This window comes from Rana temporaria, chromosome 1 (genome assembly GCF_905171775.1).
Source record: "Rana temporaria chromosome 1, aRanTem1.1, whole genome shotgun sequence".
NCBI classification, from domain to species: domain Eukaryota; kingdom Metazoa; phylum Chordata; class Amphibia; order Anura; family Ranidae; genus Rana; species Rana temporaria.
Window position 1 is genome coordinate 388,148,629 of NC_053489.1, and position 25,900 is coordinate 388,174,528.

The window sequence follows — 25,900 nt, forward strand, 5'->3', positions numbered from 1 at the left end:
CCTTCCACCGGCAACGTGGTGGCTTTGCTCAATCTGGACACGGGAGGGTCCACTGACGGAGGAGAGACACACTTGTTTTTAAAACGTTCTCCTCAAAGGAATAACGGGTCGCAAAGTATTTTGGAACAGCAAAAACTTTCTGCGGCATATCCCATTCCTTGTATAACAATTTGTCCAAATATGGAATACAAGGAAACACTTTTGCGGTGCGGCTTGCGGAACCCAAAAGGGACCGGCACATCCGATGCCTCCGCCAAATCCTCAAGTTTCTGAGTATCACACACCGCAGAAATAAGGGCTCCAACAAATTCCTCATCATTCACTGACCCTGAAGCAGAGTCATCCTCACTGTCCGTGTGGGTTAAGCCTGCATCATCTGACATGACAGAACCAGAAGCAATAGCAGGGCATGATTCTGTGTCAGAGACATCCCCAGAAGCAGGCTCAGGGAGGAGGCGCTTTTTACCCCCCTTCTGGCCACTTGTCACTTCGATCCTGGTGAGAAACGCCTCAAGGACAGCCGTCATTGCCTCAACAGATGCGGCAGGGGCACCAAGGGTTAACTCAGGCATTGCTGGGGAAGAAGCTCCTGGTTCAGGCTTCATGATGCCCCACCGCTGTGCCACCCTAGTACTGCAAAGCAGAACAACCCACCGGTCACTTCCCGGCTGCAGAAACAGAGGGCAGGGGCCCCCAGGGAACTCACCACCCCACCTGGTTGCAGTGTGAGCTGAAAACGCTGAGAAGTGCTGGCTGCGCTGTGTCTGTCCCTCAGGGATGATTCGCGGGCTTAAGCAGCGCCATTTCAGGCACTAGAGACCAAGACTTTCAAGACGGTCGCCGTCAGGTAAAAAAGCACCATGCGGGCTACAAGAAAATGGCCGCCGACCATGTAAGCCGTGTCCGCAGCGAAATGGCGGCCAAACGCAGTTTAAAAACCCAGTGACACACCACCACACACAGCAGCACCCCCAAACGTAAAAAAAATTCACAGCACCCCGCAACACATGGTCCCCGATGGCGATAAAACCCCCCCCCCCTCACAGCCGCCACCCAGTATAGGGAAGGAGGGAGAGGAAAGGGAGAGAGAGGAAAGCAGGGTGCACCCTCAGTCGACCTCCCCAGGGAAGCACCAGCCATACCACCTTGCCAGGGCAAGGGGCCTACTTACCCGTCCGGCGACCACCGGCTGGAGGCATTCTGGACAGAACCAACATCCGCTTAACGGCATGGCTGTTGGCCAGACACACTGTGACAATGCCATAGAGACCGGTCATATGTGTGCCCTGGAACATGTAGTTCCCCGGCCGCCCCTGGAGCAATGGGGCCTGTCGTGGATGACCCTGAGCTGAGGGCCGGCACATGCTCGATGGCCGAACATGGGGGGGGGGGGGGGCTACAAGAGTCAAGACCCAGCCTGTCACCCAGTCGGCAGTTGATAGAAGAATCTCAGGATTCAAAAAAATGCAGGAACACCACAAATAAAAGCGGGGAAAAAAAATGCAAAAAAAAAATAAATTCAGAGTACAGGGACTCCAGAAGGCCTGTCCTCTCCTGACATTAGGCAGAAAAAAAACTGGAGCTGCTGAGGCAGAGTGTGGGTTATACCCGGGGGACCACACCCCCTGGGAGGAGCGGTAATGAGGAAAGTGTTGTTTTTCTGCCTAACTCTCCTGGAAGGAAGGTGCATAACCCCAAGGTCAAAGGCTGCTGTGTCCGTCCGTGAACGGAAGAGAACATTTTTTTTTTTTTAAAGAAAATCCCTCTGCAGATTACTTCGAATTATAGGAGCCAAGGCCTGACACTGAGGTAGGTGCAGGCAAATGCTCAATATTATGAACTGTCTCAGTGAGAGTTTTGACAAGGCAAGAACTGAAAGTCAGATTAGCTGACTACACCCAGCAAGGGTAAGGATTCAGTCTTTGGCAAAGGTCCAGAGGAGATTAAGAAAAATTGAACCAGCTTGACATACGGGAATTGGCTGTCAGATTTTGTTCTTTTGTGTGCACAATTGTGCACCATTTTTGAATAAGCAGCAAGAGATACAGTGGGGAAACGATATGATCCTCTGCAGATTTTGTAAGTTTTCCCACTTTCAAAAAAATCAATTTAAAATACACCTATAACAATTGTAGACCCTTAATCAGAATATAAAACCAAAAATCCAGAAAAACACAATACTAAAATTATTATAAATTGAGTTCCAGTTCAGCGAGTAAAATTATTTGATCCCCTACCAACAATACTGGCTTCCACAGACATGTGGTACACAGATTAGTCCTGTCAATTTAAGGTGCCACCAATGACAACTCGTTATGTGTATAAAAGACACCTGTTCACAGAATCTTTCTTCCATTCAAACTTCACCATCATGGGCAAGACCAAAGAGCTGTCAAAGAATGCCAGGGACGAGATTGTAGACCTGGCACAAGACTGGAATGGGACTACAAAACAACTGTTAAAGTGATTTGAAAATGGGGGAGAAAAAAATAAAATAAATAAAAATAGAAAACCACCAGTCGCCCTTGGTCTGGAGCTCCATGCAAGATTTTTGCCTCGTGCGGTAAAGATGAGAAAAGTGATTGATCAGCTCAGAACTACACGGGTGGAGCTTGGGAATGATCTCAAGACAATTCGGTCCAGTCACTAAACCAACCATTGGTGTAACAATGCACCGCCATGGATTGAAATCCTGCAGGGCACGCGTACAGAGGTCCGTCTGAAGTGTGCCAATGAACACCTAAAAGATTTAGAGAAGGATTGGGAGAAAGTGCTGTGGTCAGATGAGACCAAAACGGAGCTCTTTGGCATTAACTGGACTCGCCGTGTTCGGAGGAAGAAAAATGCTGACTATGACCCCAAGAACACCATCCTTCAGTCAAGCACTACAAGATCTGCAGAGGATAAAATATTTTCCACCACTGTAACTCACTGTATTTTTCACTGGAATACTGTGTCCCTCAATGAGGAATAGAAATCTTCCCAAAAGCTTTATATATGCTCTTAAGGTTGGGAGGAATTAAAAGATAAATGTAAAATTTCGAACGTATTTTAAAGCCCAACTTATACCCACTCAAACTGCATTTTTGATTACCAGCTGCAGAAAATGGATAAATAGTTACCCGTGACGATCATACACTCTACACGTAAACCATAATCTGATGCCTGGAGGAGAGTTTGTGCTGCAGGACTGAATAAGAGTGTGTGTGATAGTTATAATAATAATAAATAAATAAATAAATATATATATATATATATATATATATATATATATATATATATATATATATATATATATATATATATATATATATATATATATATATATAAAACTCCATGCCAACTTGTTTCCAGTGTTGTGGGCTGTGTGGTGTGCTGAATTTTTGAGTTTCTAAGTGGCAACATTAGCAAACCATAGGCAGGACAGAAAATGGGCAAGCAGGTTGAAGACGTGGTCATTAGAATAATCAAAAAAAAAAAAAAAAGGGGGCATTTTGGGGATAAGAACATACAAACCAACAGCTGCCCCCTTTAAAATGAACAAATCATTAAACTGTGTAGAATTATAAATAATAAGGTGCTATACATGTTCTTGTGAAATACTGGCACAAAGAAAAACACTGCATCAAACTTAATGTGCACATTAATGAAAAATAAATAAATAAGCAAGCATAAAGTCAACACCAAAACGGAATGCTCCGAGATAAAACTTCTAGATCTTCCATCACAAAGTGCTCAGTATGAAGATGGCCACTCACCAGAGCACTTTGACCCTTTTTACACAGTACGGTCAAAAAACACTTTGGGAACACGAGATTGGTTCCGCTAATGGCATAAATCCACTCCAATGGCCACTCAAGAAGGAGACACGGATATAAAAGTCTCATCAGTGTAGTAATTTTTTAATAAAGTAAAAAACAGCAATTATAGCAGTTACTCACACGTAATAGTGCCTGGCCTGGAACTAGGTGTAAACAGCATGCAAGCCGGCTGATCCCTGGGGGTGTCGTGTGTTCCACGTCTCGCTCCGAAGGGCAAAGCCCAATGTGGGATATCAAATATGGATCAGTAAAATGATGCTCGACGTGTTTCGCCGTGATTGGCTTGTCAGGAAGTGATGTTACGCCACTTCCCGCTTGCTTTTATGTGTGTAGAAAGGCTGCTATTGGTGAGGCTCCTCCAAAATTAAGACAAAATTTAAGGAAATTGGGACAGCACCATCTAGTGGTGAATATCCACATGGCTGCAATTACCAATACAAACATGCCTATTGTTTCCTACATGAAGGAAACATTTAGGACAGCACCCAGAGGCAGATTCTGTAATACATTTTGTCTTCATTTTGGAGGAGCCTCACCAATAGCAGCCTTTCTACCCACATAAAAGCAAGCAGGAAGTGGCTCGACATCACTTCCTGAAGAGCCAATCAAGGCGAAACATATGTGGGGGCAGAGAATCCGTCATTTCCGGGTCCATATTTGATACCCCACATCAGGCTTTGCCCTTCGGAGCGAGATGTGGAACACACGCCACCCCAAGGGATCAGCTGACTCGCACACCGTTTACACCCAGTGCCAGGCACCATTACATGCGAGTGCAACTGCCATCATTGCTGCCGTTTTTTTTCTTTATTAAAAAATTCCTACACCATGAGACTTTTATCCGTGTCTCCTGGGGAGTAATTTTTTTACATTCTAGCCCCTTCCTGAGTGGCCGTTGGAGAGGATTTATGCCATTAGCAGAACCAATCTGGTGTTCCCAAAGCATTTTTTGACCGTCCTGTAAAAAAGGGGTCAAACGGCTCTGGTGAGTGGCCATCATACTGAGCACTCGTGGTGGCAGATCTCAAAGTTTTATCTCAGAGCATTCCATTTTGGCAATGGATTTATTCACTTAATGCTTATTTTTTCATTAATGTGCACATTTAAGTATGATGCATTGTTTATATTAAAATAATCCTGCCAGAGGAAACATAACTTGCTCTGGGGTTACCATAATAGAACTGAGGGGGCAGTGAAGGTACAGATTCTCACACAGCTATCAGCACAAAGTGTATAGTCCCTAGGGTGGGAAATTAAATAGAAAAATATGAATAAAAAGATAGCGCTGTGTGTATCTGGTATATGCTTTGACTGAAGGCAGAGATGGAAAAGGTGCAATAGTGGCAGTACACTGTATAGTTTTGAATTTTGCCTGGAGTTGGGCTTTAAACACATTACACAATTTATTCTAACGCAAAATGTTCAAAAGGCTAAAAACACAAAACCTAGCTGGCTATTCCTAGTTTTAGCAATAATCTTAAAAAAGTTGAAGGTTTTCACCCATTTCAAAAACTAGCAAAAAGTAAACAAAGATCAAAATAAACCAAAAAGGTTAACAGCTATTTAATTTAAAGCGGTTGTAAACCTTAAATTTGCACTTTTACCTACAGGTAAGCCTATAACAAGGCTTACCTGTAGGTAAAAAGAATATCTCCTAAACCTGTACGGTTTAGGAGATATTCCCCTCGCAATGCGGGCGGCGCATGCGCAGGGGGGATCCACGGCGGAAGATCCGGCAGCCGCCGGACCTTGCCGATTTTTAAATCTCCCGCGCGCATGCGCGGGAGTGACGTCATCGCCGCTCCAGCCAATCACAGCGCTGGAGCGGCGCCGCTCCAGCCAATCACAGCGCTGGAGCGGCGATACCCGGAAGACACGCCGGAGCAAGATGACATCTCGCTCGGCGTGAACCAGGTAAGTGTTGTTCACCTCGTTTTTAGGTAAGTATTTCATAATCAGCTATTATGCGGTGCATACTAGCTGATTATGCATTTTGCCTTGCAGGTAAAAAAAAAAAAAAAAATTATATATGCGGTTTACAACCGCTTTAATTCTAGATGGAGAGCAGATTGGCACCACAGCCCAATATTAAATAGAGAAAATATAAAGAATTTGGTGAACTTTAACCACTTAAGGAACTTGGCTGTCTTTCAGAGAATAAATGGCGGTCATTGCAATACTTTGTCACACCGTATTTGCGCAGCGGTCTTACAAGCGCACTTTTTTGGGGGGGAAAAAAATCACTTTTTTGAATAAAAAAAAAAAAAAAAACGTAAAAGTAGCCCAATTCTTTTTATATATTGTAAAAGATAATGTTGCGCTGAGTAAAATTATACCCAACATGTCCCGCTCGTGGAATGGCATCAAACTTTTACCCTTAAAAAATTCTATAGGTTGCATCTTTTGTGCTACAGAGGAGGTCTAGGGCTAGAATTATTGCTCTAAACGATTGCGGCGATACCTCATTTGTGTGGTTTGAACAGTTTTCATATGCGGGCGCTACTCCGCTACGTATGTGTTCGCTTCTGCGCGCAAGCTCGTCGGGACTGGGCTCTTTTACAAAAAAAAAAAAAATGGGTCACTTTTATTCCTATTACAAGGAATGTAAACATCCCTTGTAATAGAAAAAAGCATGACAGGTCCTCTTAAATATGAGATCTGGGGTCAAAAAGACCTCAGATCTCATTTAGACTTAAATGCAAAAAGATCAAAAATAAATAAAAATGTCATTTGAAAAAAAATTACAAGAAAATATTGCTTTAAGAAGCATGGGCGGAAGTGACGTTTTGACGTCACTTGCGCTCTGCTATGGGGACGGGTGGGGGCCATCTTGCCCTCACTCGTATCCCAGCCGAGCAGGGGAGAGGACCCAATTGCCTCCGCCGCTACCGACGGCTCCGGTAAGCGGCGGAGGGCGCGTGAGAGCGGCGGGAGTTGGGCGAATCTGCCGCGGAGACCACCGGTTATCGTTTACAGGACCGCTCACAGTAAAGATGGATACCTCGGTTGTGGCAGCAGCTGATGCCGTTACGGAGATATCCATCTTTAAAAACAGGACGTATAAAGTCGTGAGCAGGTCAGTAAGTGGTTAAAGGTGCTTGTAAATACAAAATGTTAAAAAAAAATAAAAAAAATGGAATATTTAAAATTGATGGGTTTCAAACAAACACATCTCATGTGACAATCGATGTTTCCACTCGGCATGTTGAATAGACTACCACAGAGGGGATATAAAAGGTCCAAGAAGGAATCTTAAATTCCTAGGTGAACCACAAGAAGCATGCTGAAATTTTATTATGTATAGGTATTCACAGACTGTTTATGTCTCATTCCCTGCTCGCTTCCTTGCAGCTCCAGCATCAAATATTTAACATTTTGTATTCACTCACACCTTTAAAGTCCCCCAAATTATTTATATTTTCTCTATAAAAAGGTTAACAGAGTTAAGACAGACTATTGCTTAAATGCAAAAAGAAAAAACACAGTAACTGTAAAAGCAGGGAATACCTTGCCCTCGATTTCTATGGAATCCCTTTTCTAAAGTGTGCAGAAACTAGAACTTCAGGAGTATCAATTAGTGTGTCCGCTGTAGCACTCAGTGGTAACCCCAATTTTACTACAAATGGGAGGAACTACTGAGCACTGCAGAGGTCACAGCAGATCAAACTCCTAAGAATTTCTCTGCAACCAAGCAGTAGGAATTGTAGTTACAAAAAATAAACACCTAACAAATTTGGACTTGTATGGCTAGAGAGTCACCATGTCGAATCACACCAATTCTGTAGTTTAACTGAATGCCAGGAATTCAGCCACATTGTATTATATGCTGCTTACTATGTATGGAAGTCCCCCTCATTTACTTTATAACTAAAGTTTTTTGGAGCCCCACATACTACTGGATGCTGGAAATTCTGATCTCAGCTCCTACAGCTTGCAGAGTTGCACTTCCTCCTGCCCAATCACAGAATATGTGAACCCATTCACCCAATACAAAGCCTTCAGTTAATGGGCAGCAGAGGGGAGAAGTGGGCAAAGCTGCCGTTTAGAGAAGACAGCATCTCTCACCTCAGGAGTGTGTACGCCAAAGCTACAATAAAACTGTCAGATGCAAATAAAAAGATAAGTCCAGGTGGTGGCCCACGGGACATTTTACAAAGTGGCTGGGTTACTGGGTTCAGCTTCAAAGTTATTGTTAAAAAAAAAAAAAAAAAAAAGGCTGGAGCATGTAGTCATAGGAAAAAATAAAAAAAAAGGAAAAAAATAAAAATAAAAAAAAACAAGGCTGGAGCATGTAGTCATAGGAAAAAAAAAAAAGGAAAAAAAAAAAAAAAAACAGTTTAACAGGGTAGCTATTAATCTTTTGGCATACAAAAAAAAAATAGTGCAGGGTCTATAAATATGCAGCCCATGTCCTGTACTGCATGACTAAGATACAATGATTGCATTCATACCATTTGAGATCCAACACAGTGGGTTAACATTGATACATAAAATATTAGACAAAATAAACACTTTGATAACAGAGGTTACCCTCCTAACACAGCGGTGGCATCAGTTATTTTTAACCTCCTGGGCGGTGTTCCCGAGTCTGACTCGGGGTGAGATTTTTGGGCTAGGATCGGTAACCCCGAGTCAGACTCGGGCTCGCCTCGCTGGATGTACAGGGAGTTTTACTTACCTTGTCCCTGGATCCAGCGATGCCACCGCGCTGTGTGAGCGAGCAGGACCTCGCTCGATTCACACAGTGCCTCCGTGTGACGCCGATCTCCGTTCCCTGCGACGTTACGACGCACGGGGACGGAGAACGGCGCCAAATTCAAAAAAGTAAACAAACACTATACATACAGTATACTGTAATCTTATAGATTACAGTACTGTATGTAAAAAAAACACACCCCCCTTGTCCCTAGTGGTCTGTCCTGTGTCATGCATGTCATTTTATATAATAAAAACGTTTCTTTCTCCCTGCAAACTGTAGATTGTCCATAGCAACCAAAAGTGTCCCTTTATGTCAAAAATTGTTTTAGATCAGCTAAAAAACAGCGATAATAAATTATAATCACTTGCAGAATTGTGCGATAGCGATTTGTGGGGAAATTCGTCATAAAAAAAAAAAATAATGACAGCAACAATTCTGCAACTGAGCAAATTTCAGTGATTTTGATTTGATTACATTATTGAATAATTTTTATTATAATTATATTATTATTTGTTATAATTATTTATAATTATTTATTATATTATAATTTATAATTTTGTTTTTAAAAAAATGTCATACCTGGGATGCCTATTAGAAGCTTGTTTGGTCAGATTTAAGTGAGTTATTTCTAAAAATGACAGACCTACAATATAAAACGCCAAATTTCCTTGCAAATAATGGTACCGCTTTCAGCATGTTTTTTCTGAAAGAATCATACCGCCAGGGAGGTTAAGTTATTGCTTCAAACTTTTATAATGTGTTTTAATGACTGGTGCCAATGGTGCAAAGTAAATGAGATACCAATACTTTATATATATATATATATATATATATATATATATATATATATATATATATATATATATATATATATATATATATATATATATATATATATATATATATATATATATATATATATATATATATATAAAAAAAAAAAAAAAAAAAAAACACGAACAAGGAATACACCACCAATTGTTTAGGGGATTAAAAAAAAAAAAAAAAAAAAAAAAATATCCCAAAAAACAGTGTAATAATATATTGCAGATTACATGGTGGCTGCTATAATTTAAATTTTTCAGACTTTTTCAGCAAGAACAGAAAATACCTGTTGATCTTGCCAGAAATGTAGTCCTTTTCTGTGAGCTCAGTTTCTGTAAACTACTCATCCCCAAAATCCCATATATTGAAGATTAATTCATGTTTGATGACCAGCTTGGTTACTCAAAAATGGTTTCATCTTCAAGTCAGCGAATGTAGAACCACACTAAAAAAGAGGTAGTGTGATATACGCAGGTATAGCAAGTGCAAAAAAATCCTAAATAAGGCCAAGGCAGCCACCTTATTTTAAGTGGGCGCCCTGGACAGGTAAGTGTCCATTTTTTTCAAAGTCAGCAGCTGCTGTATTTGTAGCTGCCGACTTTTTTTTTTTTTTTTTTTTTTTAACAGGTGGACCTCCGCTTTAAGGGCTGGTAGGCCAAAATATAAATCCGTTTGTTTTGAGGTTTAGCCAACCTTTAGGTTCTCCCAAATAACATGTATTTAAGATCATATTCTTTATACTTCCAACATGTACAGTATGCCCTTATTTTGTACATACCTTATTATGGCTATTTTCCACCCAGCTTCCGGGTATTCACTCTACACGGCTCCTAGTCGGTGCGCAGGCGGGGTGTAGAGCTGACTCGCAGTTTGGCTACTTTCCGAAACCCCCCGTGACACTCCTGACATGCCTACGCAATAGGGGGGGAACTTTCTCAAGGACGTCAATCTGGGCGAAGTCCCAGGTGACATTGCGCCTCTGCATAGAAACGCCTACTTGCGTGGGAGTGAGTACCCGGAAGCCGGGTAGCCATAATAAGGTATGTAGAGCGAAAAAAAAAAAAAAAAAAAAAAAAAAAAGGGGGCATACTGTACATGTTGGAAGTATAAAGAATATGATCTTATATACATGTTATTTGGGTGAACCCTCCGCTTTAAGGAGATAATGAAAAGAGAAAGACATGAATCTGCAAAAAAGTTGTTAAAATCTCTGGAATAAATAGAATTTAAATTTATGAAGAAACAGAAAGCTAGCCATGATATCTCGCTACAAAAGATTTAATAAAAATCATCAATTTAACTAGTAACTTAGTAAGAAAAAAAAAGAGCCGGACAATACTTTTAAAATTTTACCTTCCATCCACATCATAAGGCCTTCTCACCCCTCGTCGGTCCTGCTCATAACGTAAACGCTCCTGCTGGCGTCTTAATTCTTCTCTTTCTCTTTGGATACGCTCTTGTTCAATTCGCCTCTCCTCCTCGATTCGCATTCTCTCCCTTTCCAATCTTTCCCGCTCCATTCGCTCTCTGTCAAGTCTTTCCCTTTCAAACTGAAGTCTGACACGTTCTCTTCTTAATCGCTCTCGCTCTTCTCTTTCACGCATCATGAAAAGTCTCTCTCGTACTCTTCTATCCCTTTCCCTGTAAAAAAGTGAATGCTCAAAATGCTAAAAGGCTACCAATACAAAATTTAGGGCAGTATGCTAGGTCTGGCAAGGCTCTCTATATGAAACATTTTATGAAGCTGCCTTTAGCGGAATGGCAGAGGAGTCTGGGGTTTTAATAAGTCAGATGATGTGTTTAGTAGTTGTAGGTGTAAATTTAAGCTTGAGTTATTAAGCTTTAACAGGCATCTTTCTGCAAGAGCAGATCTTAAAGCTGCTAGTTAAAAGTGCTGGTTAAAAATACGCAAAGGGGCACCATTTACCAATTCTGTCACAAAACATGGCTAAGGAGATTATGGGAAAGCATTTTAGTACAAGGTTTAACCCTTTCATGACCAAGCCTATTTCTGACATTTGTTGCTTTCAAGTTACAATCCCTATTTTTTGCTAGAAAATTACTTATGCCTCGTTTCCACTGAGCGGAACGGTTCGGGTCAGTACAATTTGGAACGCTTAGAATGGTCCGGTCTATTCTGGCGAGCATTTCCACTGCAAGTCGGACCATCAGGGGCCATACAGGGTTTAGAAAAAATGCCTAGCGTGTCCACCAATCAGTGGAATGTATTGTAGCTCCGCCCTAACCGAACAGTTTTATTTTCTATGGCTCCACATCTGAAGCAGGACCCAGAATGGTGAGGTACGGTTCGGTTTTATGGCACACTTTCATAATGGAAACACCCAAAATAGCGAACCGTACCGATCCGCTCAGTGAAAACGAGGCATTAGAACGCCCAAACTTTTTTTTTTAGCAGAGAATATGATGGCAATTGTTGCAAAATGTCGCTGTACTTGCGCAGCGGTCTTTAAAACACAATTTTTTTAAATCGGATTTTTTGTACTAACCGTAAAATCCTTTTCTCTGAAGTCCATGGACGGACATAGCTCCTTAAATCTTGACAAGTGGGTTATGTTCCCCGTTTACAGGAGAGGACTAGGCAGAAACATGTTGGATAATTAAATACATGTTACATTAACAGAGTTGAACTGCCCTGCCCAGGGGGCAGTGCCTCCACACTGCAGCATGCAGCCTCAGTCCCTCCAGACATAACCCGCCTCACTTCAGCATGCAGCCTCAGTTCGTAACAAGCAGTACAAACCTAAAAAGGAGGGGTGGGAGCTGTGTCCGTCCATGGACTCAGAGAAAAGGATTTTACGGTGAGTACAAAAAAAATCCTATTTTCTCTTATCGTCCATGGACAGACACAGCTCCTTAAATCTTGACAAGTAGGACGTCCCCAAGCAGTGTCAAAAACGAGGGGTGGGAAATATATCAGTAAAACCAATTTTAACTTCACCCCAAACCAAGCAGAGCTCCTCAGCGGAGGAGATGCAACTTTAAACAGCCGCCTGCAAAAACTAGCGGCCGAAAGCATCAGAAGATGCAGTCACAACAACCATGTAAATTCTGGGAAAAGCGTTAACGGACGGACGAGCAAGTCCCCGCCTGGCACACCTGTGAGACTGACGCATGATGTAGAAAAAAAAAACAAACACAAAAAAAAAAAAACAGGAAGCACCTTGGTCGAATGTGCCGTGACCGGAAAGAGGGGACCGCCCCTTAAAAGCATAGGCCTGTATGACAGCCTGCCTGATCAGCCGAGAAATGGTGGTCGACGAGAGTCAAATCTCCCAAAACGGAGCCCTAGCAGGCTGGTACACCCGCAAAGCGCGTACCACGCCTAAAGTATGAAAGGCAACCTCCTTAGGATGCGCCAGCTGAGGACAGAAGGATGGAAGAACAATGCCCTTATTCCGGCGAAAGGCCGAAACCATCTACAGAAGAAGGGAAGGTTGCGGGCGCACCACCACCACCTAATCTTTACGGAGGATCAAGCATGGCGGCTTGCAAGACAAGACCGCCAACTCAGAAACCCCTCTAACAGAGGTAAAAGCCACTAAAGGGGCCACCTTTTGAGATAGTGTCAAGAGAAAACCTCTGATGTTTCCAAAAGGAAGGTTTCTGAAGAACCGAGAGCACCAGAGTCAAAACCCATGGGGGAGAGATGGGCCAAGAGGGGAAAGTATATGAAACCCCCTGCACGAAAAAAGGGACCCACCAGGGAACGGGCCGCAAAAAGACTACTGAAAATACACAGTCAAGGCTGAAATCTGTTTTTAGAGCCACTCAAAGCTGTAAAAAAACAGCAGGACCCTGGACACCGAGTACGTCCGTGAACGTCACTCCCTCCCTTCGCACCAAGAGACGTAGGCCTGCCAGGTGCGACGGTAAATCCCCCAGAAGAAGACTACCGTGCCCTCAGCATTGTTGAGACGACGGAGTCGGACAGACGCGGTCACTTAGTCTGGCTTCCAATAGCCATGTTGAGCAAGTCAGTGACTGTACAACAGGAGGAAGTATGGGACCGCTACCAGGCGCCCGATATCGGCGTACCAAGGACGCCAAGGTCAATCTGGAGCGATTAGAATCATCAGGATCTCTTCAGCCTCCATTCTGTGGAGCAGCCGATGAAGCAACTGCAATGGAGGAACGGCAAAAAGTCGCCAATACAGACCCCACAGGGCCACCAGCGCGACTGATGCGTCTGTACCAGATCACTAGACCTGGCCACTAACTTTGACACCCTTGCGGTGGAGACGAGCGGCCAGGAGACCCATGCCTGTGAGGCTAACCTTCTGCAAGGGAGCCGAAACACCAAAGTGCCTCCAGTAGTCCGACTGCCGGTATACCTAATGACAGGCCGATGGCTGAAAACAGATCGGACAATGTCGACCACGAGGACAACGAACGATAGACAGCACCTGGAATTCCCAGGCGGTCTCCCACCCAGGCACTAGCCAGGCCCAACCCTGGGTAGCTACCGAGACCAGACAAGCGCAGGGACATTCAGGGAGGTGTGGCCGTAGGTACACGCAAGTCCATCGACTCAGGGCCGACTGGACCCCCTAGGTGCCCCCACAACCTATTAGGCTGGCATCCGTAGTAAACACTGACCACTGGAAGGAAGAAACAACTTCCCGGACCGAAGAGTCGGGGATCTCCGTCACTAACTCAGAGACTGACTAGGTGGCGCACCGGAATCTGATGATTTTAGAGACAAGAGCTTTTTACCACCTGGACACCATTTCCCCTGAAAAAACCTGAGTGTGGAACTGGGCATACAGTACCGCCTCGAAGGAGGCTACCCACAGGCCCCGGACCAGCTGGTGCCCAGAGAGAAGACCGATTGCGTGATGCCAATAGCTTCACCGTAGACTGAAGAGTCGGCAATTTCTCCAGGGGAAGAAGGACCTTCGCCGCCGAGGAGTCCGGATCAACCCTCGATACTCCAACGCTGAGTCGGAACCTAGCATGCCCAGGGTTCATGGGAACCCTGGGTCGCACACATGGAAGGCGGGCTTGCTGCCACTGAGCTACACCTTCTGGCAAAACGGGACATACATGTATGCGTCCCTGATGTCCGAGGACGCCAGGACGTCCCTCGGAGGGAACGCAGCTACCACCGAACGAATGGATTCCATGCGGAACTACCCGATGTTCAAAGGTATGCAGGGCCTGAGGCCCATAGAAATCCCCAAACCTCTGGTCCTGCAGGAAATGTAAAATTACCCCGCAGCTTAGCAAGTCCCACACTGCCCAAGGCAGACCGACGGGCCGGGAGAGGAAGACACGAGGAAAGAACTTTGTTCTGTGGATAGGAGGAAACTCCATCTAGTACTCCGAAGAGACCACCTCGCAGACCCACTGGTCGGAGAGCAGGGAGGTTTCACCGAATTGTGAAGCTGCAAGCCATCCCCCCCACCTAGAGACAGGGAGGGAAGGCTAAATACATTGGCAGGATTTTGGTGCCGGCGTGATCGGCTTAGTCCCCCAGCTGGGCTGGGCCTTTGACGGCCTGGATTGTCCATAAATACACACACACACACACACACACACACACACACACACACACACACACACAGTGTGTATGCATATTATGTAGGTGTATGCACACATGCCTTTGGAGGAAACCGGAGTACCCAGAGGAAACCCACGCAGACACAGGGAGCGAAAATGCAAGCTCCGGGCAGATTGGCGTCAGTGTCCGGATTCGAACCAATGATTCGCTTGCTGCCAAGTAATGGAGTTAACCACTCCACCACCGTGTGCATAAAACCATTCTGAAACAGAAGCCCTGAACAACAAGGGCGCAGTATTCAATGAAGCATCACAGACCTATATGAGGCCCTGGACCAGCTGGTCTGTTAGCCTAATAACTTCGGGAGAGAGTCGGTGCTCCTCCACTGTCTGGTGCAAAATGCTCACTCCGTGAGTGACTGAGACCCCAAAATAGTGGCCACAATAGGCCGCAAGTCAGACCCCAGCATGGTAAACATGGAAAGGGTCAGTACTTCGAATCTTCTATCAGTCAGATCCATACAAGCGGGGGTTCCCGCAATACGGAGAGTTGTCACCTATACATGACACCAGGAGGGTCCACCACCGGAGAAGCCCACCTTTTGAAGAGGCTCTCCTCAAAGAGGCGGTGAGGGACTACAAGAGCCCTCAGCGGTTTTTCTCATTCAGCATTTTAGAATTTATCAAAGAAGGGCACAGAAGGAAAAAACCTACACAGAGCGGTCTGATTTGTGTGATCCAAAAAAGACCGAGCACTCGGCGGAAACGCAGCTGCACTATCCAGCTTAAGAGAGTCCAATTAAGCAGTGAGAAGCGCACCCATAAATGCCTTATCCTGCTTTTTTTTTTTTTTTTTACTACCCAGGTACCTGGTCCATGGCTCCATAACAGAGCATTCCCCAGGGAATAACGGGGGAAGGGGGCACTCTTTTACCGCACGTCCGGAGTCCACCCCCACCCTGGCGCAAACGTGTCCAGGACTAACAATAAAACCTCTGTGGGAATCCCAGGTGCCAACACCTGCTGCCACCACCAGCATGTTGGGGAAGGACCCAGATACAGACTCTAAATATTGATATTTACATAGGGTGTATGTATAATATGCACACCTGTCCTTACAAACAAACAGAAGCTCCTAGAACCCTATTCAGCGATGACCAGGGGTACCCAGGGGACTCACCACAGGAGGAGACTGCCCAGCGCTGCCATCCACCCTCAGCACACGGCGCGTGAGGGGAAAAGAACCTTGAAGTAACTGTGCAGCATTCTGCAGGGTCCTGTATGCGCCATAGGATACAGCACTAGGGGATTAGGACTACTCCAAGATGGCCGCCGAGCGTTCAGGACACGGCCAGAGGAAAATGACCAACCGCAATATATGCTGCGCCATAGCGCGACTATGACAATATGGCTGCCAATAGGAGTTTTTCAATGTAATTGAAAAACCTCCCAAAAAATTGCGCCGGCCAAATAGCGGCAAAATGCCGCGTTTAAACAGGGAAAGCCTCCTAGGGCCCCTCCCCCCCCCCCCCCGACAGCAGCAATGTTAGCAATGCAGCAAAGGGAAAACGAGAAGGGAAGGGAGGAGAAGAGGACCCCCAAACCCCAGCCGTACTAGCTCATTATGCCTTTGCCTTGCAGGTTTTTTTATTGTTTATTTTTAAGGGTTTACAACCATTTGAAGTTAAAAGGCAGCTCACAAACTAGGGTTTTATTTTAGTTTTTAGGTTTTTTTTTATTACATGAAACACGGTTTTTAAGTGCTCTGTCATTTTGGTAAACAGGCAACTGAGCAAAACATACCTCTGCCTCTCCATTTCTCTTATCTCTCTCTCTCTCTGCCTCTGCCGCTCACGCTCCCTCTGCTCTTTAATTTTTTCAAAGGATAGTATTTCTTTCTTTTCTTTGCTTCCAGATTTTCGGTCTTGACTTTTGGAACTCTAAAATAGTAAGAATAAAACCAATTAATGCACAAACAAAAACCGTTTGTCCATGCGGGAGCCTTACAGTAAAACAAACATGACAGCAGGAACATGTACTTTATACTATCGTGTAGAGCAGAAAATGAGTCTGAAGTTTTGTTTTAACGAGAATTTGAAAAAGATCCTTTTAATTTGTGCAAATCGCATGTAGGTTTTACATTCTTCTTGCCCCAGTCTTGGCAATCTACCTAATCTATTAGGCTTTAACTAGTTGAAATTTGGGTCCTGTGGTGCCTAACACAGGCGCATCCTCCACAGGGATGGTCATCACTTTGCCGATCGCGGGTACTTGGCGGACATTGTGGCCGCCAGGCACGCGCATCGGCATCTCAGGGACGCGCGCCCCCCAGTGGCCGGAGGACGCCAAAAGACGTCCACCCGGATTTATAAAGCCACCTTGAGGCCGTCTTTTGACATACACCCGAGTCTCAAGTAGTTAATGCATTCCTTTCTATGGTGGTATACTGAGAAGAGGAGCAGCATCTGCGAAGGACCAGAGAAGTGGAGTTTCAGGACTGCTCTGTGCAATTATACAAAAGAGTATAAAAACGGTTATTTAATCACCAGGCTTTTTCTGGCACTTTTTGTTTACAAGTTTAACCACTTCATGCAAAATGACCCCTGTACTGTTTAGTGCTGGCAGGTGGCTTTCAAGTGATAACTGATGGGGCAGAGTCCCGAACTAAAGCCAGAATCGGCTCCGATCGGTCTCTGATGTAGTAACCCTGAATCATCGTCACATTGTCACTTCCAGTTCACTCGGCAGCCAACAGCACCAATTTAAGAAAAATCCAAGTCAGTCTCTCTCGCCTCTTTCACACGGGCAGATTGTCCAGGTCCGCCTGTCAGTTTTTTTTTTTTAGACGACCTGAACGGACGCCCCGTGCAGGTCTATGGAGCCACTGATGTCAGCGGTGACATGCCCGCTGACATTCGACCCGCTCCACTAAAGTGCGACTGGTGGAAACCCTATTTTCCACCCGTCAGGTGGATCGGATGAAAACGGATTCTACAGTCTGTCCTCATCCGATCCCCCATAGGGGAGAGCGGCGCTCTGACAGGTCAGTCCCTGCACAGTGTGCAGAAACAAACCTGTCATCTGCCTGCTCAGCGGGGATAGACGGAGTGATCCCCTCTGAGCAAAGCGGAGCCTGTACACAGACACATCCATGTGAAAGGGCCCTAACTAAGCTTCCTTCTTAGATCAAACTTCTGTGTGTAAATGCAGGAAGTTTAACCACTTAAAGTAAATCTTATTCTGACATTTGCTTCTCAAGTTAAAAACAAATATTTTTTGCTAGAAAATTACTTGGAACCCCCAAACATGAGATTATATCAATCAAAGACCCTAGGGAATAAAATAGCAATTGCTGCAATATTTTATGTCAAACTGTATTTGCCCAGCGGCATTTTTAGATGCAATTTTTTTTGGGGGGGGGGGGGGGGGGGGGGGACAGTAACGTTAGCCCATTTTTTTGTTTTAATGGGAAAGATGTTAAGCCGCAAGGATCGTGAGTGAAACGTGATCTAAGAAAAAAAAAATCCTGATTAATATTTTAGCCATAATCGTGCAGCTCTAGTATATACACAAACACGTGATGCTGTCGCCGGCTCTCTCTCGCAGTGATTTTACACCGCGGCAGTCGATCAATGGGTCCCGCCGATTGTTCAGTCCTCTGACAGAATGACAGTCTGCCTATGTAAACAAGGCAGAATGTCAATTCGCGACTAAAGAAGACATGGGTCCTGTGTTCCTCTGAAGCAGGAACACCAATCCATATCCTCAAGTATGAAAGCACCTTGCCCAGTAAACTCCTTTGGCACACATTTAACCCTTTGATCACTCAATGTGAACCCCTTTCCTGCCTGTGTCATTGGTACAGTGACAGCGCACATTTTTAGCACTGATCACTGTAATGTCACTGGTCCCCAATTTGTCCGCAGCAATATCGCAGTCCCACAATAAATTGCTGGTCGCCGCCATTACTAGAGAGAAATATATATATATATATATATATATATATATATATATATATATATATATATATATATATATATATATATATATATATATATATATATATATATAATCCGTATATGCAAACCAATATATGGTTATTCGGATTTTTTTTTTTTTTTTGTTAGACCAAAAATATGTAGCGGAATACATACTGGCCTAAATTGATAAAGAAATGTATTTTTGACTGGATGTGTTTTAGAGCAGAAAGTAACTTTTTTTTCCCCTCAAAATTGGCGATCTTTCTTTGTTTCTAGAGCAAAAAAATTCAAACCGCAGAGGTGATCAAATACCACCAAAAACAAAAAACTATTTGTTGGGGGGAGGACAATGTTATTTGGGTACAGTTTCGACAATTGCAATTATCAGTTAAGTGCTGTATCGCAAAAAAAAACTTTTCGGGGGATGGGGGGTGTAAACCTTGCAGGGCTGAAGCATTGGTGGTAGGTTGTCAATTAAGTCAAAAGCAAAAAGAAATTTGGAGTTCCAAATGTTTCTACCACTATAGAAGCAGCGATACTTTGGATATTCAAGTGTAAAAAATAAATACCCCCCCCCCATCAAGAACTTTTTTGCCTACAAAAGAGATCAAACGGGTGCCAATTATTAACACACTGTAGGAAGAACCAATAAATTGACAAACAAATACAGCAGTGCAAACGAAATAAAACTGGGTCGTGGACAAAGTAAAAAATTGAGGCTATAACAGATATGTAAATCTTTAACCATGGTATATCTGCAAGACAAAACAGTCATCCTGCAACAGTAGGGTCTCTTCCAAGCCAAAGTTTTGTGGCAAAAAGGTGTTTGCAGATGTGCTACAAATCTCATAGCTACTGCTTTGTATAGCAAAAGTTTCCAAAAGCTTGAAAAAGACATGAACAAAATGAATTGCGACTGTATAACCATTGTTGAAACTGCTGGGACAGAGAACTTGTATTGTCTGCAATTCACTTAAACCTAGAAACAAACACCAAGGAGAGCAATTTTTGTAGCCTCTACAAAATCTATTGCCCAGAGGCAGAAATCGAGAGAACAGAAAAATCCCTGTTCGTCGTAATGGTATTTCCAGGAACCTTCAAGGACAGCTACTTAAGAGATAATTGGCTCCCCCCCTACAGGAAACACAAATCGGATACAATTTAAAAGGCCCCTCCCTTTCCTCTGACCCTCAGTTTAGAAGATCAAGCAAACCTCCAAAGTGCACTCGGCAGAGGAAAAAAACAAAAACACCACCACCAGGTGAAAGTAGAATAGGGTGGGAATATAAACGATGTCCTGGAAGGATCCTGAAAATACCGTTACCGGCAAGACTCACCTTCCAGGACAGCTACTTGAGGATAAGCAAGATACTAAACCTTAGGGAGGGACAACAGCCTAAAGAACTTTCCTACCAAAAGGAGAGCTCCTGGCTGGAAAGCATCTGAACTCTAATGTTTGACAAATGCATGAGGAGGAGAAACCAGACGGCAGCTTTATAAATTTCTACCCATGACGTGGCCATGGATCTCGTAGAATGAGCCCCAATTCTAGAAGGAGGGATACGACCTGACGCTTTGTAAGGAGGTGCCGTGGAAGTGGGGGGGGGGGGGGGGGGAGAGTAGATTTTCTTCACATGCAGAGTAGCGCAGGTAGCGTCTGTAATAAGTTCACTTGTCTGTCATGTCACGCTGCGGCTGCTCACCGGCCCCCCTCTCTTCTCGTCCATCCCTATTTGCTTGTGCCATCACCTGGGATGGACGAGAAGAAGGGGGGGCGCCGGGAAGCAGCCGCAGCGTGACATGAGAGAGAAGTGAACTTATGACAGACACTTCCTGCTTTACTCTGCATGTGAAAAAACCACAACAAGTAATTGCTGACCCATGTGCCCCATATTGTGCCCCATGTACCCCATGTACCCCGATGTGCCGTGTCCTGTGCCCTGAGCCTTGTTTTGATGTGTCTTGCCATGCCCGTACCCTGATGTGGCCTGTTGTGCTGTGCTCTGATATGCTGGGCGCTGTACCCCGATGTGCTGTTCCCTGATGGTGAGTGGGGTGGTCAGCGTGCAGCGGTCAGGGTTAATAATGCGTCCGCTGACACCAGTGCTGGGGGGTAATAATGCGTCCGCTCACACCAGTGCTGGTGGTAATGCGTCCGCTGACACCAGTGCTGGGGGGTTAATAATGCGTTCACTGACACCAGTACTGTTGTTGACGTTTGAAAGTTTGCATGCGGCCCCCCCATGGGATATGAAAACTCATCTTGTGGCCCTCAGGTAATTTGAGTTTGAGACCCCTGTTTTGGACGCTTTGGACCCCACTTGGGGCCAGTGAATACCAACAGCTGGGAGGAACTCCTAAACCCACTGGATTCCTCTAGGTAAAGTAGAAGACATCTCTTTACATCAAAAAAAAAAAAAAAAAAAAAATATCTTTCCTCCTCCGCATATTTGGGAGAGGTACAGAAACTAGGCAGGACTACTTCCTGGGACCTATGAACGTTAGAAGATACTTTGGGCAAATAGAAAGGATCGGGCCTAATCACTACCCTGTCCTCTAGAATCCTCAGGAGGGGGACTTTACAGGAAAGGGACTGTAGATCAGAAATCCTTCTCCCTGACGTAATAGCTAAAAGGCAGTAAATCTTTAAGGAAATACATTTCAGGGAAGCTTCATGCAAAGGCTCAAACGGAGCCCTTGTTAGAGCATTAAGCACTAATGACAGATCACAAGGAGGCACATGTTTGACGATCCTGAGAGTATGTCTAGATCTGGCTGAAAGGAACCTCCTGACTAAAGGATCTTCCGCTAGCTTCTTGTCTGAAAACACAGACAGGTCCATCTGTCAGCACCCTTAGGGTTTAGGTTTTGGCCCTTTCTCCACTCCCTCGTACAAAAAATAAAATATACAGGCAGTGGAAAAATAATCTAAACCGGAATTTCCTTTACCAGGAATTAAAAGTTTTCCAAACTTTCCCATAGATTCCTTTTATGATTAACTTGCGGCTGGCCAGGATAGTTTGAATAACTTTCTCTGAACACCCTCTCAACTTTCTCTGAACACCCTCTCAACTGTAAGATTCGCCGCTCAACCTCCAGGCTGTCAAATGGAAGGTCTGAGGGCTTGGATGCCACACTGGCCCCTGATGGAGTAGATCCTTCGTATCTGGTAGGGGCCAGGGAAGATCCACAGAGAGTGTCTTCAAAGAGGAACACCAACTCCTCCTGGGCCACCAGGGGGCAATCAGAACCACTTCTGTATCCAAAAAAAGGATATGACTTTGGCCATGAATTTTGTAAAAATTCTGGGTGCTGCCGACAGAAAGGAAGGGCATGGAACTGCCAATGACTCGGCCCGTTGTCCATGAGAATCACAAATCTGAGGAACCTTTGGTGGTTCTGGCAGATTGGAACATGAAGAGAAGCGTCCTGAAGATCCAGGGTAACCATGAAGACCTCTGGCCACAATGGATTTCTTACAGAAATAAAGGTTTTTCCATCCGAATAAGAGCTTGCCTTCAAAGGGAATGCCGCAGAGCTTGTTTTTGAAGATAAGGTCCCCCTCCCAAGATTTAAGCCAGATCGCACGCCTGGCTGAATTAATGAGAGCAGAAGACCTAGCTGCAGCTTCCACAGAGGCTTCATCAGCCAAGAAGGCTACTGACTTGGCAATGAGTGGGAGAGACTCCCCAATTTCCTCTTTGGGGGTGTCGGATGAAAGGAGATCATATCCAGACGCTGAACCCATACATCCAAATTCCTAGCCACACAGGTGGATGCTACAGCTGGATCAGAGGCTGAAGCATCCCAGGCCTTACGCAGCAAAGAGTCGGCCTTCCTGTCCATTTGCTCTTTAAGGACCCCTGAGTCTTCAAAGGACAGGTCTGATTTTTTTTTAGAAACCTGCGACAGTGTCATCTAGCTTAGGACATTTAAAGAAAGTCTTCAATTTCAGATTGAAAAGGAAATATTTTGTGCCCTTTAGACTGCAACAACCTCCTTTCAGGTTGTTTCTGAAAGAATCATATCTTTAAGTGACTGGTGAACCGGGAAAGCTCTTGCTTTCCGCCCTGGAAGACCCCTATACATTCTATCCTGCACAGATTAGATTTGCTGTGGCATCTCAATCTGTCCCGAGGCATAAATTGATTTTAAAAGTTCATCAATATCCTCCGCTGGAAAAAGAAACTTGGGGTTACCCACCTCCCCCACTGATGCGGAACCCCCTTTAGATGAGGAGCTCAGGTTCTCCCCTTCTTCCAGACCTGAGGTATAGTGTGAATCACTGATCTCGGACCGAGGAGGGGGGTCTAACTGAGGCTGAAGGCTCTTGAGTTCTGGGACCAGAGCAAGAAGGCCCCAGACCTGCTGCCCTATCATTAAAAGGACTGTAAAGGAGGCTAGCACCTCCTTCAAAAAATACATTAACTCTTTCAAAGAGGTAGTCTCTGAACTAGCCCTAGATGGTATACAAATCTTCACAAAAAAGCCTTTTATATCCATCAGACAGCCTGGCTCTACAGTTTCCGCATTTCTTTTTCACCGTTCTATAATAGAAAAAAAAAGCAGAAACAAGAGCCATAAGAAAAAGGCGGCCCAAACAAAAAACGTCCCCTGCTGTAAAATCTCAGACAAGGGCTTACCTTGGGGGCAGTATGGGAACCGGAGGCTGCCACTGGTACCATCCGAGCGGGTGCTCCCTCAGGCCTGTCCTCAAGCTCCATGTGGTGAGTGGAGATCGGCTGGGGAAAATGGGCTGCTGTCCCAAGCAGCATGTCCTCAATGTACTCCATGTTCTTTATGAACACGGCGCCAGAAAGTGTGTCACGTGACTTCTGGCGCCATCTTGCCGCGTCACCGGAAGTCTTCCGACGCCATTTTGGTACACCTCGGTGAAGCCGAGGAAGACAAGGCTTCCACCAGGCAGAGCTGGGGAAAAAACCTGAAGGAAATGGCACTACTTACACAGGTAAGCAAGTACCTCCAAAAATAGGGAACCCTTCTGGCCAAAAGAACAGGAAATGAACACACTGAAAACTTGGCCACAACCCGTACTGGATGTTGCCAGAGCAGGGGGGTCCGCCAACCAGTTACCAGACCTAGAAAAAACAAAAACGTGTTGGTGCTCCTGGAGGGTCTGGAAACAAAACAACCGAGGGTCAGAGGAAAGGGAGGGGCCTTTATAATTGCATCCGATTTGTTTCCTGTAGAGTCAATCATCGGCCAATCATCTTTCAAGTAGCTGTCCTTGACGGTGAGGGGGTAAATCCCATATTTTACACAATTTTAGCAAAAATATGCCTTTTACATATACATACCCTTTCTTTTGAGTCAGATGTTTTCACACTGATTACAGGCTCTCCCTTTGACTTATCCATAACGACGATCCTTTCAGTGCCTCTACTCCCTAAAATATTAAGTGTAGACATTAGAAAAATTGTCATTGTAAACATAAGGTGAAGTTTGTTAAAGGGGGAGGTTGGGGTTGGTACAACGACCACTTAACTGAATATTTTCAGGCTTAGAATAAAATTAGAATGCAAATACATACTCCCTCATAGGATAGATAATGCAGGCCTCGACAAAATACGGGTGCCCGATAGCAATTGCGACCTGGCGCTTGGGGAAGCTTAAGCCTGCAGAAGGCAGCGGCCTCAATTACCGTCCGGCGTGGGGCACGATCGCGGTGGGCCCGCGGCTTTGCGGCCTTCACAGAACACCACAAAGCCACTGCCTCAATTACCGGCCGGCACGGGTCGGCCAGTAATTGTGGCCACGGCTTTGCGGCCTTCTTCAGGCCTCAGCTTCCTTCTGTGATCTGGCGCCATCTTGTGGTGGCCGTTGGCATTACAGGTTACATTACAAGTAGCAAAACAGCAGTTCTAATGTGTTTTTCACTGCAATCTCCTTCCCTCTAATTAGAACCCCCAAACATTATATATTTTTTATTCCAACACCCTACAGAATAAAATGGCGGTCGTTGCAATACTTTGTCACACCGTTTTTGCGCAGCGGTCTTACAAGCGCACTTTTTTGGGGGAAAAATACAATTTAATTAAAAAATAAAACAGTAAAGTTAGCCCAATTTTTTTTTAATATTGTGAAAGATAATGTTACGCCAAGTAAGTTGATACCCAACATGTCACGCTTCAAAATTGCGTTCACTCGGGGAATAGCGACAAACTTTTACCCTTTAAAATCTCCATAGGCGACGTTTAAAAAAAATTCTACAGGTTGAATGTTTTGAGTTAGAGGTGGTCTAGGGCTAGAATTATTGCTCTCGCTCTACCAATCGCAGCGATACCTCACATGTGTGGTTTGAATACTGTTTACATATGCGGGTGCTACTCACGTATGCGTTTGCTTCTGCGCGAGAGCTTGGCGGCACTGGGTGCGTTTTTTAGCTGGCCCCTAGATTCTAAGCAAATTAGTCAAACCCTGGGATAATGAATAAGTATGCTTGAAATGGAGGTAAAATGTTGCTTTAACTTGGGGGGCGTAACAGCAAACATTTGACATACAAAATCTATATTCAGTCAGTAACGGCTCTTTAACCACTTAAGCCCCGGGCCTTTAGGCAGCTAAATGCCCAGGCCAGTTTTTGCGATTCGGCACTGCTTTGCTTTAACTGACAATTGCGCAGTCGTGCGACGTGGCTCCCAAACAAAATTGGCGTCCTTTTTTCCCCACAAATCGAGCTTTCTTTTGGTGGTATTTGATCACCTCTGCGGTTTTTATTTTTTGCGCTATAAACAAAAATAGACGACAATTTTGAAAAAAATGCAATATTTTTTTACTTTTTGCTATAATAAATATCCCCCAAAAACATATATATAAAAAAAAACGCAATAAGCGTTTATCGATTGGTTTGCGCAAAATTTATATCGTTTACAAAATAGGGGATAGTTTTATTGCATTTTTATTATTACTACCAATGGCGGCGATCATCGATTTCTTTCGTGACTGCGACATTATGGCGGACACTTCGGACAATTTTGACACATTTTTGGGACCATTGTCACAGCAAAAAATGCATTTAAATTGTATTGTTTATT

At 44.5% G+C, this 25,900-nt stretch overlaps 1 protein-coding gene across 3 annotated transcripts in view; it reads right to left on the reverse strand.

Annotated features, from left to right (window-relative positions):
* LOC120911959 (scaffold attachment factor B2-like) overlaps positions 1–25,900 on the reverse strand; it is a 137,024-nt gene that overhangs the window by 56,361 nt on the left and 54,763 nt on the right. For all 3 annotated transcript variants that reach the window (XM_040322568.1, XM_040322567.1, XM_040322566.1), the window contains exons 11-13: positions 24,164–24,252; positions 16,669–16,805; positions 10,699–10,986 (exon numbers count right to left, since the gene is read on the reverse strand). In XM_040322568.1, coding sequence (XP_040178502.1) covers positions 10,699–10,986; positions 16,669–16,805; positions 24,164–24,252 — 514 coding nt within the window. The remainder of the gene's footprint in view (positions 1–10,698; positions 10,987–16,668; positions 16,806–24,163; positions 24,253–25,900) is intronic.